The sequence below is a fragment of the Vipera ursinii genome, assembly GCF_947247035.1.
Source record: "Vipera ursinii genome assembly, chromosome: 1".
NCBI classification, from domain to species: Eukaryota; Metazoa; Chordata; class Lepidosauria; order Squamata; family Viperidae; genus Vipera; species Vipera ursinii.
The window spans coordinates 341,291,631-341,306,797 of record NC_139512.1 but is presented as its reverse complement, the minus strand read 5'-3'; the positions used below and the strand labels follow the sequence as shown (position 1 = coordinate 341,306,797).

Genomic DNA, 15,167 nt, shown 5'->3' with positions numbered 1-15,167 from the left:
AGATTTGGGGACTGTTGGATAATAACAGAAGTTTTGTTCAGGCGCTAAGTCACAACACTTCATGATCCCATGGACAGTCCTCTACTGTCTCCCGTAGTCTGCCCAAATTCATGCCCATTGCATTGATGACACTGTCTAACCATCTCATCTTCTGCTATCCCCTTCTCCTTTTGTCTTCAGTCTTTCCAACATCAGGGTCTTTTCCAATGAACTCTTTGTTCTCATTTGGTGGCCAAAGTATTTGAGCCTCTGCTTCAGTATCTATCCTTCCAAAGAACAGTCAGGGTTGACTGATTTGATCTCCCTGCAGTCCAAGGGACTCTTAAGAGTCTTCTCCAACACCCTAGTTTGAAAGCATCAATTCTTCAGCGCTCAGGCTTCCTTATGGTCCAACTCTCACAGGCATACATTGCTGCTGGGAAACCCATACTGTAGCTTTGATTATGTAGACCTTTGTTGACAATGTGATGTCTCTGCTTTTTTAATGTGCTATCTAGGTTTGCCACAGCTTTCCTCCCAAGGAGCAAGCGTCTTTCCATTTCATGGTAGCTAAATGTTTGGGACTGTATGAGAAGAACTGTTATAAATACAACGATGCAACTCAGTTAGCCCTTAGTGGGTTTTGATATTTTACATCTACTGAGAGATTTGGAAATAGGAGGCCTGGAGGCATGGGAACTGGTATCTGGTGTCTTCAGGGCTCTGTTATGTTTCATAGCTTTTCAATATTTCTATGAAACTGCTAGAAAACTTTATGAGAAGATTTGGAGCTGTGTTCTATCAGTATGCTGATGACACTCAAATCTGTAACATTTCCAGGTTACAGATTTGTGGCTTTCTTCTGATGGGAATGGGCTAGATCAGGTTTAATAAAATAAAGCTCAGTTTTGAAAAGATGGAAATCCTTATATGATGATTTATGGGTTTGAAGATTTTTTAAAAAGTGAATTAAGTGTGGGCCTGAAGAGATTTGCATAATATCCAAGAGGGAGGAGAGATTATAAGATTGCAATTATTTGTTGAAGAAAAGGTTGGAAATCATTTTATTTCCTTGTTATAGTTTCCTTTCTTTTTTCTTGTACCTCTTGGACATTATATATTTTCTCTCTATATGAATGAAGGAATGAATGAATGAACAGGCAAGATGGAAATACTTGCTGTGAGGGGCCACAATTCCAGGCAAGGAATTGGCTTCCCTTTTTTGAATAAGATCATTGTCTGCAAGCATTTCTCCAGTGTAAGTATTCAGTTTTTGAAAATAGATAGATAGATAGATAGATAGATAGATAGATAGATAGATAGATAGATAGACAGACAGACAGACAGACAGACAGACAGACAGACAGATGATAGAAGCTTGCAGACATCATACATTAAATCTGGAGCAGATTTGTCTGGTACCCCTATTGACACATCCATCCCCTATTAAACTCACATACTCAAAAAGGGAATCACTGAACAAAACAAGGTGAGGTAGTATCAAAACTAGTTTTATTGCTCTCTTTCTCTCATTTCCTCCCTTTTTAGCAAAATACAGTATTTCTCTCAAAATAAGTCTCTGCAGCTCTTTTTCACTGATTCATGGAATATGAACAGGAGTTGATGCTACTGATCGAAAAGAATAAGGGGAAGGGTTGTGTGTGTAGAAAAGATGTGTATACATGTATGTGTGCATAATACAGGCCTTCAGCTGTGCCATTAAGCTCACAAGCACTTTGATCCTTGGGAGTGCTTAGAACCCCTGCCAGCAAAAATATGTAGAAATAGTCATGTGGCAAGAATCTTCTATAGTAGCTCCCTAGGGAATTCTGGGAGTTGTAGTCCGAGTGAATTTGAAAGGAAACTGAGTGGAGAAGATTCCACTAGCATTTTCAGCTGAGAAAAGCCCGCACATCCCTTCCACAGGGCTGCCTAGTTTTAAGTAACCACAGCAACTTAGTAGCCCCTGGCAGGTATGAGGAAGCTCACAAATACCTGGTAAAAACCTGGCATTATAATTTGTTTAGATCTACAAGATAGCAAACTATTACTTACAGCTTTTGTTTTCTACACCCCTGGAATCCTACCAACTGACACAATTGCAACACCTTTCACCTTGTGATAAATACATAACTGAAGTGAAAAGTGTTCCAGACTGAGTGACTTTAAAATCACATTCCTTGTGTGGGTCCAGTGTTTCTGTGCTGAACGCATTGAATGGTTCTTTAAAACAGGATCTCAGGAAGCAAGTCCAGTGTATAAGGGAAAAAGGCTGATCAAATCCCACCTTTGCTGCAAATCAGAAAAAAAGGGAGATGATAAAAGTTTGGAACTCTGACACTTGAAACAAGCAATCAGACAAATACTTTTCAAGATCAAAAAGCCACCATGGAAATATCTTTAACATTTCATATTAAAACTTGCTTTTTGGGTAATGTTGTATGGGGAAATTGATGGGCACACCTTGGTTTTTACTGGGAATGGATAAAACCAGGGCATGGAATTTGATGGCAATAATGCTTGATCTTTTATTAGATTCTGTTTTCTGCACGTCAGAGAAGCTATGTCATTTGTGAGGTTTGGAAGGAAGAGGAAGGAAGATACATTTAATTATTTAAGTAGCATAATGGGGATTGGATTATTTCTCCTATGATCATTATTTCTCATTTTCACTTACAATTTCATGGAGAACTCTTTTCTTTCCCTTGTGAGTTGCTCATGTCAATGTCTTCTTTTTCCTAAGAATGTTGTTTTAAAAGATTATAAGATAAACATGTTATTCAATAAAATGGGAGGTATATTTCTTTATCTAACATTATATAACTGATGCAAAAGGCTAAAAAGTCTTCAGGATTTAGGTCTGAATGAAAGGTGCATAATGCAAGAATCTTTGTCTTCTGAATGCAAAGATTTCATCCCACAGAATATTCTTCTATCCAAATATCCCAATTTGTTGGAAGCTAAGCCAGTCTGGATCCAATTAACGCCTAGATGGGAGAGTCTACATGGCTTGACTCTTAAATCTCACCATTGAATCTGGGGCAGGGATGAGTTCAGTAAAGCTTCTTAGTCTAATTAGCCCTTCTATAGCAACATAGTCTTCCTGAGCAATGGTGACTGCTCTGTGCTTTGATTGGTCTTTCATTTTGCCTTCTGGTATACAGGTGGTCCTGAACTTTCATTTAGTGACCGTTTGAAGTTACAAGGCCTTGAAAGAAGTGATTTATGACCATTTTTCACCCTTACGACCGTTGCAGCATCCCCATGGTCACGTGATCCAAATTCATACAGTATGCTTGACCATGGACTCATATTCATTTATTTATTTTTTATTTTAATTCCATTTATATCCCGCCCTTCTCTGAAGACTCAGGGCGGCTTACAAGCTTAGCAGTAGCCTTCATTCTGTGTATATGCCTGCTTATTAGGGCTTTCACACACACCCCAAGCGGCATTATTACAAAGTCAGCTTAATTGCCCCCAACAATCTGGGTCCTCATTTTACCTACCTGGGAAGGATGGAAGGCTGAGTCAAACCTTGAGCCTGGTGGGATGCAAACCTGCACTAATTGCAGGCAGCTGGTGTTACTTAAGGAGGCATTAGCCCACTGCTCCACCAAGGATGGTTGCAGTGTTCTCGGATCATGTGATCACCTTTTACAACCTTCTGACATGAAAATTTAATGGATCACCTAACAACTGTGTTACTAAATCAATCGCAGTGATTCACTCAGAAACTGTGGTAAGAAAACATGTCAAATAGGGCAAAACTCTCTCTCTTAGCAACAGAAATTTTGGGCTCAGTTATGGTCATAAGTCAGGGACTACCTATACTTGATTACTCCTATCTGATAGGAGTAATTTCTACCTTGCCATGGGCAAAACGTTTGGGTAGAATTCTTCTTGAAATTGCATTTCTGGAGAGATATTGTGTTTACTACTGAATTTCCTACAAGGAGTCAAAGACGCAGGATGTGGCTATTGATAGGGAATCAAACCTGAAAGTTAAAACCAGGGCAGGGCAGAAGAAGAATGTATGGAAATATAGCAGAATCATAACAATTACTGGCACTCAGTAAACATATTAACCCACAAAAGAAAGTCTCTACAAACAGTTTCTTCCCATGAGGATCCCATGGCCAATCTGATTAGGCAGAAGAAATCCAGAACATGAGAAAGGATGTCACTGGACAGGTGAATCTTCTCAGTTCTGATTTCCATTTTAAAGTGTGCTTGGGGTCCTGCTCAATAAGGAAAGGACAATATTTCAGTGTATAGCTGAATAAGATTGATGTCTACTCACAGAATTGATATAATTCCGCTCTACATATTTGAACTTCTTCTGCTTGTAGTAGTCCCGGTCAGATAGGAAATTTAACAGAAGCAGATCACAAAGTACAGAGGCCTGCCAGAAACAAAACATATTGAAAACCTCCAAACCAATAAAGTTAACGTACTGAAATAGTCTGAAAAATATGGTGAGGTAGAACTGGACACCATTTTCTATCATTCTCATAGAGAATGACTGGTTGGCAGGCAGGTATCATCCTTGCTTTTTAATACAAGTAAGATGGGCATCCACGATAATTTAGAGAAGAAATAATCTTGTAAACTACTGTCCTGACTTCAATCATTTGCTTTCTCTCCCTTGGAAATGTTGTGTGACTACAAGTTTATTTATCAAATTTTGAAACCTTCCATAAGAATCTTGACTTGTTGACAACTGTGCCATTATACATAATGTTGGATCTAAATTGTAAAAACACCAACTCTTGGCTCCCTTTGTCCCACTGACCACTAGGAAATTAGGAATACAAAAAACAATGAAGAGATGCCTGCTTTTTCCCTTTTTTGTCTGTTCCCCTCAATTACAAGCACAATATTCTTAAAGTCTGCTTCCCAACCTGATTCCTTCTTTCTCTTTCCTCCACCACAAAGACAGAAGGCTCACAAATGCATGATTTCTGTTGGACAATATGACTTCCTTAATAAATGTTGCTTGTCCTCACTTGCCCATTCACAATCAGTTGGTATCTAGGCAGCAGATTGTTTAGTTACAGCTCTTTCAGCCAGTTTTCTCCATGATAGGGAGATGCTTCCTTCTTTTTAAATTACAGTAACGTTTCTTAAATTTGTATTTCCATATTTCAGTTAATTGAGTACACTTCACGCTGTGTCTCCTTCTGCTGATGTATTGCTTTATTTTGGCAATGTGTAAGTGGCCACTGTGCGTGTTGGTACAGAAAACAAATCAGTGTGGGTTTCTAGTGAAGGGCGGTAGTGGTGAAACGATCACGTGGTCTTTCAGAAATAGATCTTAGAATCCATCACTAGAAGCTGGAAGAGAATTCATGTTAGACAGGAGCAGCCAAACTACGGGTACTCCTCGACTTCATTAAGCAACCATTTGAAGTTACACTGCCACTGAAAAAATGATTTATGACTGGTCCTCCCACTTATGACCGTTGTAGCATCCCCATGGTCATGTGAAGAGCCTTGGTGGAGCAGTGGGCTAATGCCTCCTTAAGTAACACCAGCTGCCTGCAATTAGTGCAGGTTTGAGTCCCATCAGGCTCAAGGTTGACTCAGCCTTCCATCCTTCCGAGGTAGGTAAAATGAGGACCCAGATTGTTGGGGGCAATTAAGCTGACTTTGTAATAATGCCGCTTGGGGTGTGTGTGAAAGCCCTAACAAGCAGGCATATACATAGAATGAAGGCTACTGCTAAGCTTGTAAGCCACCCTGAGTCTTCGGAGAAGGGCGGGATATAAATGTTATAAAAATAAATAAAATAAAATAAAATTCAGATGCTTGGTAACTAGCACATATTTAACAATGGTTGCAGTGACCAAGGATCATGTGATACTATCTCCAAAGGACCTCCAAAGACCAGATTTTCAAGTATCTTCAAAACCTATTAAAGACGGGTAATCCTTATCCAGGGAGAGGTTATTCTAGGAGGGAGACATCATCACTAAAAGACCTCCTTTTGACACTAGGACCCATACTATGACATTTCACCAGATGGGCAGATTCTACTCAGAGCAGGCCATCTTGGAGATACCTAGATTTTAAAGCTGTGCTAGTCTCTTTAAAACTACATAGGGTTAACCACCAGGCCATGCAGTTTCCATAGTAGCATACAGTACTTATATGGGCAAACTTAGACATATACATAACTGTCAAGAATGCTGCATGCTGAAGTTTCTAAAAAGGGACTTCTGTGAGAGTTGCAAAGGTTTTAGGGATCTTATGAACTGTTAGTAGAATCTTAAGATCTCAGCAAAATACAGATACAGACAAAGTACAGGCACTTACCACTCCAAAGATACCAATCCCAGAACCTATAGTAGTCATTGTTGGAATAATATCAAATTTTCCTGCCTGGATAAAGAGAGGAAAAAGAAAGTTCAAAGATGTTGGGAAAAGAAGATGTGAATACAGTAGCTATTATTAGGGCTGTTACCAATTAGAGACCTCAAGTGAGCTTTGGTTGACTAATTAAGCACCAAAAGTAGCAATTAGCCTAGCTATTCCTCTAGTAATAAACTAAAGAGTGACTTAGAGTCAATCACTGTCTGAGTTTGTTGTCATGATAAAAGAGGACAGAGAGGAATTATTTATACCACTGTGGGCTTTGAGGAAAGGTAGCCTGCTTAGCTGTCTGTATAGGTTGGATAAAGACCTGACACAGTTCGTGATATGTAGATAAAGTAATCTGAGATTACAAGCCAACATAATGCCTGTTTGTGAGAAGGACAGTATTAGAGATAAGCCAGGGGACAGAGACAATAGAAAGAATCATTTTATAAAAACAAGCACTACCTTCCCGTTCACCAAAATATCAAATCGGATGCCAAACACCTTGTACAGAATCCTCATGTCTCTCCCATTTTCTCTGTAATATCTGGCATACCTTTCAAAAATAAAGCAGAGAAAGCAAGAGATTGGCTGGAAGGAAGGACTGTTATTATCAATGATGCACTGATAAATTTAAAATATTTGTAAGCTGTCTTTCTAGGCAACATTTAATCAAAGCAGGTACTAAAAGATACAATAAATACATTTTTTTAAAAAAGTAGACCTTCTTACAACCCTTGAGAGAGTGTTCTATGTGCATAGAGCTTATGCAAAAAGGCAATGCCTGTATTGCTAAGTATAAAGATCAGCTATGGATCAGAATGTAGTGCTGATCTTCAAAAGAATGGCCAGGCTCATTTGGACATAATCATTCTTATAAACTGCTCCTAAACACCTTAGGCCCAAAGCCAATACTTTGGATTCCACAGTTTGTAGTCTGGAACCTTTATCACCTGGATTCTTTTGACCAATTTTGGTCAAGTTCCCAGGATTTGCCTGTGCTTCAAGTTTCCCCCTTCCTCTTTTAAAGGTAAATGTTTTTTTTAATACTTCGGGGTTTTGAAATCTCAACTTGTATACTGCTAAGCTTGTAAGCTGCCCTGAGTCTTCGGAGAAGGGCAGGATATAAATGTAATAAAAATAAAATAAATAAAATAAATATTACAATTTCTTAAATATTGACACCTGGTCGTGAATTATTGGACCATGTATGCAACAGATGATGACACAAAGCAATAGATTACAGTTTTATAGGCTACATATCACAAGGGTAACTATGAAGACATTGAACCAAATGATAAAAATCACAGACTCACAGAAAATAGATACTTGGTGGGAATTGTTCAATTCTTGCATTAAGTGCTGACTGAACATTAGGATTAGGTCTAGGGTCTCCTCTTTTAGCCACTAGTGATCCTGGCCTACCCCTCTGGAGCCTGGGTAGACCAGTGCCACCATTGGCTGCCAGAGAGTGGTCAACCACAGTCAAACCAATAGAAAGTTTGAAATTTCTGCTCCCAATGCTTTCTTTTTGCCCTTGGTCATTCAGTTTCTCTATTTAGGTAGGGAAATGTCTCTGAAACGATGATCCAATAGATCATGGATTGTTTAGTTGTCAATATTACTGTAGTGGGAAGATTGCCCTTTAACCACCCCAATCATTTTTTTGTGGAGTGGAGTTGGAGACTAGAACAATCTCACAAGATATAATCAAAAGCAAAATGTATTAACAAAAAAAATTCTATCTCAGCGATTCTCAAACGTTTCAGTCTCAGAACCCCTTTACATTTTTAAAAATGATAGGTAAAGGTAAAGGTTCCCCCGCGCATGCGTGCTAGTCGTTTCCAACTCTAGGGGCCAGTGCTCATCTCCATTTCAAAGCCGAAGAGCCAGCGCTTGTCCGAGGACGTCTCCGTGGTCATGTGGCCGGCATGGCTAGACGCCAAAGGCGCATGGAACGCTGTTACCTTCCCTCCGTCGTGGTCCCTATTTTTCTACTTGCATTTTTACGTGCTTTCAAACTGCTAGGTTGGCAGAAGCTGGGACGAGTAACAGGCGCTCACTCTGTTACGCGGCACTCGGGATTCGACCCGCCAAACTGCCGACGTTCTGATCGACAAGCTCAGCGTCCTAACCCACTGAGCCAAAGCGTCCCTTAAAAATGATAGAGGACCCTAAAAAGCTGTGGTTGTCTGGGTTGTATCTATTAATATTTATGGCATTACTAATTTAAACAGAGTCATTTTAAAACATTATTTAATTCTGCAGGATCCTGAAAGGGTTTTAAGGATCCCTAGACCCACATATTGAGAACCACTTTTCTGTATGAAACCCAATGTAACCAAACATGCATGCAGTGTTCTCAGCAATCCACAAGATGGTGCTGGTCTACTATAATTATTGAGCTGGAACAGAATTTCCACTTGAAAACCTACCTATTCCTATGGGGAATATAAACTGACATTCATTACAATGACTTATTTTTTAAAGCAAACATCCAGAGACTGTAAACAGAGATCATACCTTATCTCAACAATCCATTGCTTTGTGTGCTGTTTCTCCATGTTACTAGTTTGGGTTTTCTAGACAATAACATGTCCTTATGCTCTTAAGTACTCAGTTCGTATGCTGAACTAGCAAAGCTTTCAGGTTAATCCTAAATTTCCATTGGGCTTACTGGCTCCTGACTTTTGACTTTGATTCCCTGATGTTTCTTTCCTTGTTTGTTCTCCTGAGTTGCATAGGGCCCAGACTGGTTTACATAGCAGCTGAAATGTGGGGCACTAAATGAAACAACCACAAAAGTCAATCCATACCTGAAATTATAGCCTGGCGAGACGTTACTGTCTTCATTGTAAAGCCTATGGAATCTGTAAACAGGTACACAGTATTTCTGAGGCCAATCAAGGTCACAGTCCCAGTTTATGGTGATTCCAACAGTGCCTCCCTGTCCAAACAGAAGCAGCACTTTTTAAAAATATCACAGTAGGTTTTGTTCATAAATTGATTAGAATATTTAAGGCTATTTAAAGAAAAAGGCACATAATAGAAGGTGAAGTTGAAATTTCATTTAGGGCGAACTCATTTCCTTAATTCCTCAATTCCTGATGACGTCCTGGATTTGTCCATGAATTTTTCTTGGCAACTTTCAGAACATTTCTTTCAACTTCTCAATCCAGGTTTAAGCCCTGTTATTTTCTGGTAATCTGTTCCAAATACTAATCAAATATAATCCCACTTCGTTTTCAGCTGTACCAAGAGTTGTTTCTAGGTTTCTTCTCTCCAGTGCTTTTTTTGTTAAAAAAAAAAAAGGTGCTGGAACTCACACACATCATACAATCCGCCTTGCCAACCTACAAAGTTCAGTCCAAAAAAAGGTGCTGGAACTCCGTTCTGGGCGTTCTATGACAAAAAAAGCCCTGCTTCTCTCCATGGAAACTAACCAACGAGAGAAGCAACCTAGAACTAAGGAGAAATTTCCTGACAGAACAATTAACCAGTGGAACAATCTGTCTCCAATAGCGGTGGGTGCTCCAACACTGGAGGTTTTTAAGAAGAGACTGGATAGCCATTGATCTGAGATGGCATAGGTCCGTGGTGGCGAACCTATGGCATGCATGCCACAGGTGGCACGTAGAGCCCTCTCTGTGGGCACACACACCGTCGCCCCAGTCCTAGGCCTTCAGCTGGGTTTTATAAAACCTTTTCGATTTAGGCCTCCGCTTCCATATGCAAAAAAAAAGGTTCAATCAATCAATTTCAACTTCTCCCGCGGAAAAAAAATCTCACAAAGTTGGAATTCATTGAACATTTTAGTCCCTGCCGTTACCACCACAGCCACACCCACCCAATGGGCCAGGCCCACCTGGCACCTGATGATGCGTTTTGGGTTGCAGTTTGGGCACTCGGTCCTTAAAAGGTTCGCCATCACTGGTATAGAGTTTCCAGCCTGAGCAGGGGGTTGGACTAGAAGACCTCCAAGGTCCCTTCAACATTATTATTGTTGTTGTTGTTGTTGTTGTTGTTGTTGTTATTATTATTATTATTATTATTATTATTATTATTATTATTATTATTATTATGTTTCTGTACTCCAGCTGAGAGAAAGCTAGAGAGTTCCAGAAAAACATCTACTTCTGCTTCATTGACTATGCTAAAGCCTTTGATTGTGTGGATCATAACAAACTGTGGCAAGTCCTTAAAGAGATGGGCATACCAGACCATCTTATTTGTCTCTTGAGAAATCTATATGCGGGCCAAGAAGCAACAGTGAGAACTGGACACGGAACCACTGATTGGTTCAAAATTGGGAAAGGAGTCCGGCAAGGCTGTATACTGTCGCCTTGCCTATTTAACTTATATGCAGAGCACATCATGAGAAAGGCAGGGCTAGATGAATCAAAAGTTGGAATTAAGATTGCCGGAAGAAACATCAACAACCTAAGATATGCAGATGATACCACTCTAATGGCAGAAAGTGAAGAAGAACTAAAGAGCCTGGTGTTGCGGGTGAAGAAGGAGAGTGCAAAACTTGGGTTGAAACTAAACATTAAGAAAACCAAGATCATGGCATCTGGCCCTCTCAATTCCTGGCAAATAGATGGGGAAGAAATGGAGGTAGTGACAGATTTTATTTTCCTGGGCTCCAAGATCACTGCAGATGGGGACTGTAGCCAAGAAATTAAAAGACGCTTGCTCCTTGGGAGGAAAGCCATGGCAAATCTAGACAGCACACTAAAAAGCAGAGACATCACCCTGTCAACAAAAATCCGTATAGTCAAGGCTATGGTCTTCCCAGTTGCAATGTATGGCAGTGAAAGCTGGACCATAAGAAAGGCTGAGCGCCAAAGAATTGAAGCCTTTGAACTATGGTGCTGGAGAAGACTCCTGCGAGTTCCTTGGACTGCAAGGCGATCAAACCGGTCAGTCCTAGAAGAGATCAACCCTGACTGCTCTTTAGAAGGCCAGATCCTGAAGCTAAAACTCAAATACTTTGGCCACCTAATGAGAAGGAAGGACTCACTGGAGAAGAGCCTAATGCTGGGAAAGATTGAGGGCAATAGAAGAAGGGGACGACAGAGAATGAGGTGGCTGGATGGAGTCACTGAAGCAGTAGGCGTGAGCTTAGATGGACTCCAGAAGATGGTAGAGGACAGGAAGGCCTGGAGGAACATTGTCCATAGGGTCGCGATGGGTCGGACACGACTTCGCAACTAACAACAACAACAACAACTCCAGCTGGGCACAAAAAGGGAAAGAGGGTTATTTATTTAGTGTATGGCATATCATACATAGACTAGGAATTTATATCAACATTTCACCTAGATTAGTAAACCACAATAAAATATAAATGTTACAAAGATCTATGTTCAAATACCAATGTCTAGGCCATTTTCTAGATCTTTTCAGGCCCAAATGGCAAGAGAGATCAGGAATATTATTTGAATGTGCCAAATCAATGTTGAAGGGCTCAGCAGAGCCAGGATCCAATATATTTCCAAATATTTATTGGAAAGTAATATAGACATGGCCATTTTTCAAGAAAAGCACACAGAAAACAAAGAACAGCAACTCAGAAGAAGCAAAATTCATGGCTACAACCTGTTGGGGCCACTTACCTCAGCAGCAATGGCGTGGCTACATATATTAGAAGGAATGTAAAGGCAAAGTGGTATGCAAGAATCATAGACTAAAATGGACATCATTTAAGTCTACAAATAAATGATGTTGCAAAAGTGAATAGATGTTTTCTCATGCTCTCATAATAAAAGCTAGCAATAAAAGCTAGAGAGTGGGAAATTCAACCTGGAGGGCGGGAGAGATATTTTCACATGACACTGTGTTAACCTGTGGCATTTGTCAGCACAGGATATAGAGATGGCCTCTGACTTTCTGAAATGAGGTGCTGAAAAAATACTGCTTGACACCTAAGCTGGGTGCCTAAAGATTGTAGGAAGATTTATGGGGACAGAAGGAGAGCTTAGAATGGTTCCTCACACTTGAGTTAAAGTGCTGTTTGCATTTTGCTGTGGTATAAAATTTGATGCCCCTTCTGCTGATCCTTGTCCTGCCATTGGCATGATACTAACAAGTATCTTATTTTCATTGCACGGAGACCATTTAGAGAGAGATTGGTGGATTCCCCTAGATTTGTTGGCCCATGAATTAACCAAACAGTGGAAAAATATCCAATCATTTTCCGAGAAGGGCCTACAGCTTCATAGGAAGGGAGTTTTGATAAATAGCAAATTTAACCATCTGTCAAAACGTATTCTGATGTGGCATAGGTGTTTTTTATATATAAGTTTAATGGTATAAGGGTTTAATGCTACTCTGTCATTCTAGATCTTTGAGACATCACACCAAAACAAAACTGATTATCATGGTACTTTGGCAGTTTTTTGGTAGTTTAGCACTATGCTGGAAGAATACTAAACCTATATTCAAAAACAACCTGAACAATGGCTGATAGGTATAGAGAAAACTGTGTAATGAAGCAGCAAGTGTCCAGTTTTGGTCCCCATGTTGCAAAAAAAAGATGTTGAGACCCTGGAAAGTGTGCAGAAAAGAGCAACAAAGATGATAAGGGGTCTAGAGCAGAGGTCCCCAACCTTTTGGGCACCAGGGACCGGTTACGTGGAGAGAGGTTTTTCCATGGACAGGAGGGGGCATGGTTTTGTGTGCTGCCTGCATCCCATGGATGGGGCTTTGCTTGTTTGTGCGGATCAGTTGCTGGCATGCCGCAGCCCGGTACTGTTCCATGGACCAGGGGTTGGGGACCCTGGTCTAGAGGCTAAATCTTATACCACTGAGGAGCCAAAGTGGAGAGGAGCAGCCTAAAATGGCCATTACATGCCAGATTGTTCAAACTCTATGGAGGTCACAAGGATGTGACACTGACTGGTGAAGCAAAATTGCTGCTTCTTGCTGTGTAAAGAGGGCAACAATACTTTTACATTGGACCAGCTAAGGATGACACTAAGCTTTAAGGCCTTTTGCTTTTAAGTAAACACAGAACCTTCTATCATAGTTTTTTGCCCCTGAAATTCCTTTTCTTTTATGGGTGACAAACTGTCTTGTGAATCACAAAGGGTATATGTCTATGAAGATTCTTAGTCATCCAGGTCATGGCTGTCCCAAAGGTGCTTTTTCAAGAAGAAACTGGACTTTGTTTTTCCTTGAAGATGTTTTGCTTCTCTTCCAAAAAGCTTCTTTAGTGAACTGAAGAAGCTTCTTGGATGAGAAGCAAAACGTCTTCAAGGAAAAGCAAAGTAAGTTCAGTTGCCTCTTGAAAAAGCACATCAAGGTATGATGGAGGAAAGTTACGCAAATCAGATTGCTTCTGCAGCAGAGAGGGTTGCAAAGAAGAAAGTGATGTCATGTACATTATGTCATTGTGCAAATAATATAATTTATGCCATTTTAATAATATAATTCATGCCAAGCATGTGACATCATTGTGGCTTGTATTGGATCCTGTGGCTCGGCCTATGGTCTGTCAACTTTTTGTGCCTCTGACCATTCAGAACAGCCTCACCTTAAAAGCAAGTTGAGAAAAATTCTGTCCAGATTCTTCCACTATATATCCAAGTTTAAACACAGGGCACAGTGGATCCTTGTCTTTGTGATAAACACATTTCTTCAGATAGCGTTCAGTAACTTGCTCAACAAGATTGCGTCTGTATTAGAGGAAAGCAAACCATTGTCTCAACTTGTTTCTTTGTTCTTAACTCACGGTATAACTACTTTCAAATTATGTTACATCTCTTAAGCATCTCAGTATGAACCAGATAGGGAAAATATAAACATCTGAATAATGATTATAATAATAGGTGTATTAAAAATATCATAAGGTGGCGATATAGCAATATTTCTAGCCGAGAATTAAAGGTAAAGGTAAAGGTTCCCCCACACATGCGTGCTAGTCATTTCCGACTCTAGGGGCCGGTGCTCATCTCCGTTTCAAAGCCGAAGAGCCAGCGCTTCTCCGAGGATGTCTCCGTGGTCATGTGGCCGGCATGACTAGACACCAAAGGCACACGGAACGCTGTTACCTTCCCACCGTAGTGGTCCCTATTTTTCTACTTGCATTTTTACGTGCTTTCGAACTGCTAGGTTGGCAGAAGCTGGGACGAGTAACAGGCGCTCACGCTGCTACGCGGCACTCGGGATTCGCCCCGCCAAACTGCCGACTTTCTGATCGACAAGCTCAGCATCCTAACCCACTGAGCCATTGCATCCCAACAGCTGAGAATTAAGCCATCTCAATTCTTCAATAAGACAAATTTTAAAAGATATACGATACTCTAAAAGTCTGCTTAATCAATCCTGGAGGTAAATGGTAGGTTGACAGCACTCTGCCTTTCTCATTTGTTCTTTTTAATTTTGTTTTAATTCCATTTTTTTACTTTGTTTTAACTATGGCTTTTATATGATCTTATGGTTCTATTTGTAAACCACCCAGAGTCATCCAAGTGAGATGGACAGAATCAAAATACAATAAATAAATAAAGGACACCTGTAAATGTTTTGAATGGATGGAGGGATAAATCACCAAATATAATAAAATCCACCCTCACAGAAGGGCTGTAGCTTATGGTCACAAGAATCCTTGACTTACCTGGAAACTCCAAACCTGGGGAAAGTAATGCTGTTTTTTATAAACAAGGTAAACCTTCCAGCTTCCAGAAGCAACGGTGGACTGTAAGAGATAAACATTGATGTGTAGGTGTGAAAATACATGGAAATACTGGAGTCCATAAGAAGACTAACTCTTCCTTCCTGAGATTTAGCATCATTATGAACAGAAACCCCCGTTCCCACCCCCA

At 40.3% G+C, this 15,167-nt stretch overlaps 1 protein-coding gene across 2 annotated transcripts in view; it reads right to left on the bottom strand.

Annotated features, from left to right (window-relative positions):
- Positions 1–1,480: 1,480 nt before the first annotated feature.
- The window catches only part of P2RX1 (purinergic receptor P2X 1), a 37,594-nt gene continuing 23,907 nt past the window's right edge, over positions 1,481–15,167 (bottom strand). Inside the window, exons 6-13 of one of the 2 annotated variants that reach the window (XM_083379872.1) lie at positions 14,960–15,040; positions 13,877–14,018; positions 9,156–9,286; positions 6,805–6,895; positions 6,298–6,363; positions 4,283–4,384; positions 2,657–2,717; positions 1,481–2,271 (exon numbers count right to left, since the gene is read on the bottom strand). In XM_083379872.1, coding sequence (XP_083235998.1) covers positions 2,661–2,717; positions 4,283–4,384; positions 6,298–6,363; positions 6,805–6,895; positions 9,156–9,286; positions 13,877–14,018; positions 14,960–15,040 — 670 coding nt within the window. In that variant the 3' untranslated portion in view covers positions 1,481–2,271; positions 2,657–2,660. Of the gene's footprint in view, positions 2,272–2,656; positions 2,718–4,281; positions 4,385–4,883; positions 5,317–6,297; positions 6,364–6,804; positions 6,896–9,155; positions 9,287–13,876; positions 14,019–14,959; positions 15,041–15,167 lie in introns of those variants that run through there. The other variant, XR_014494467.1, reaches the window with a different exon arrangement.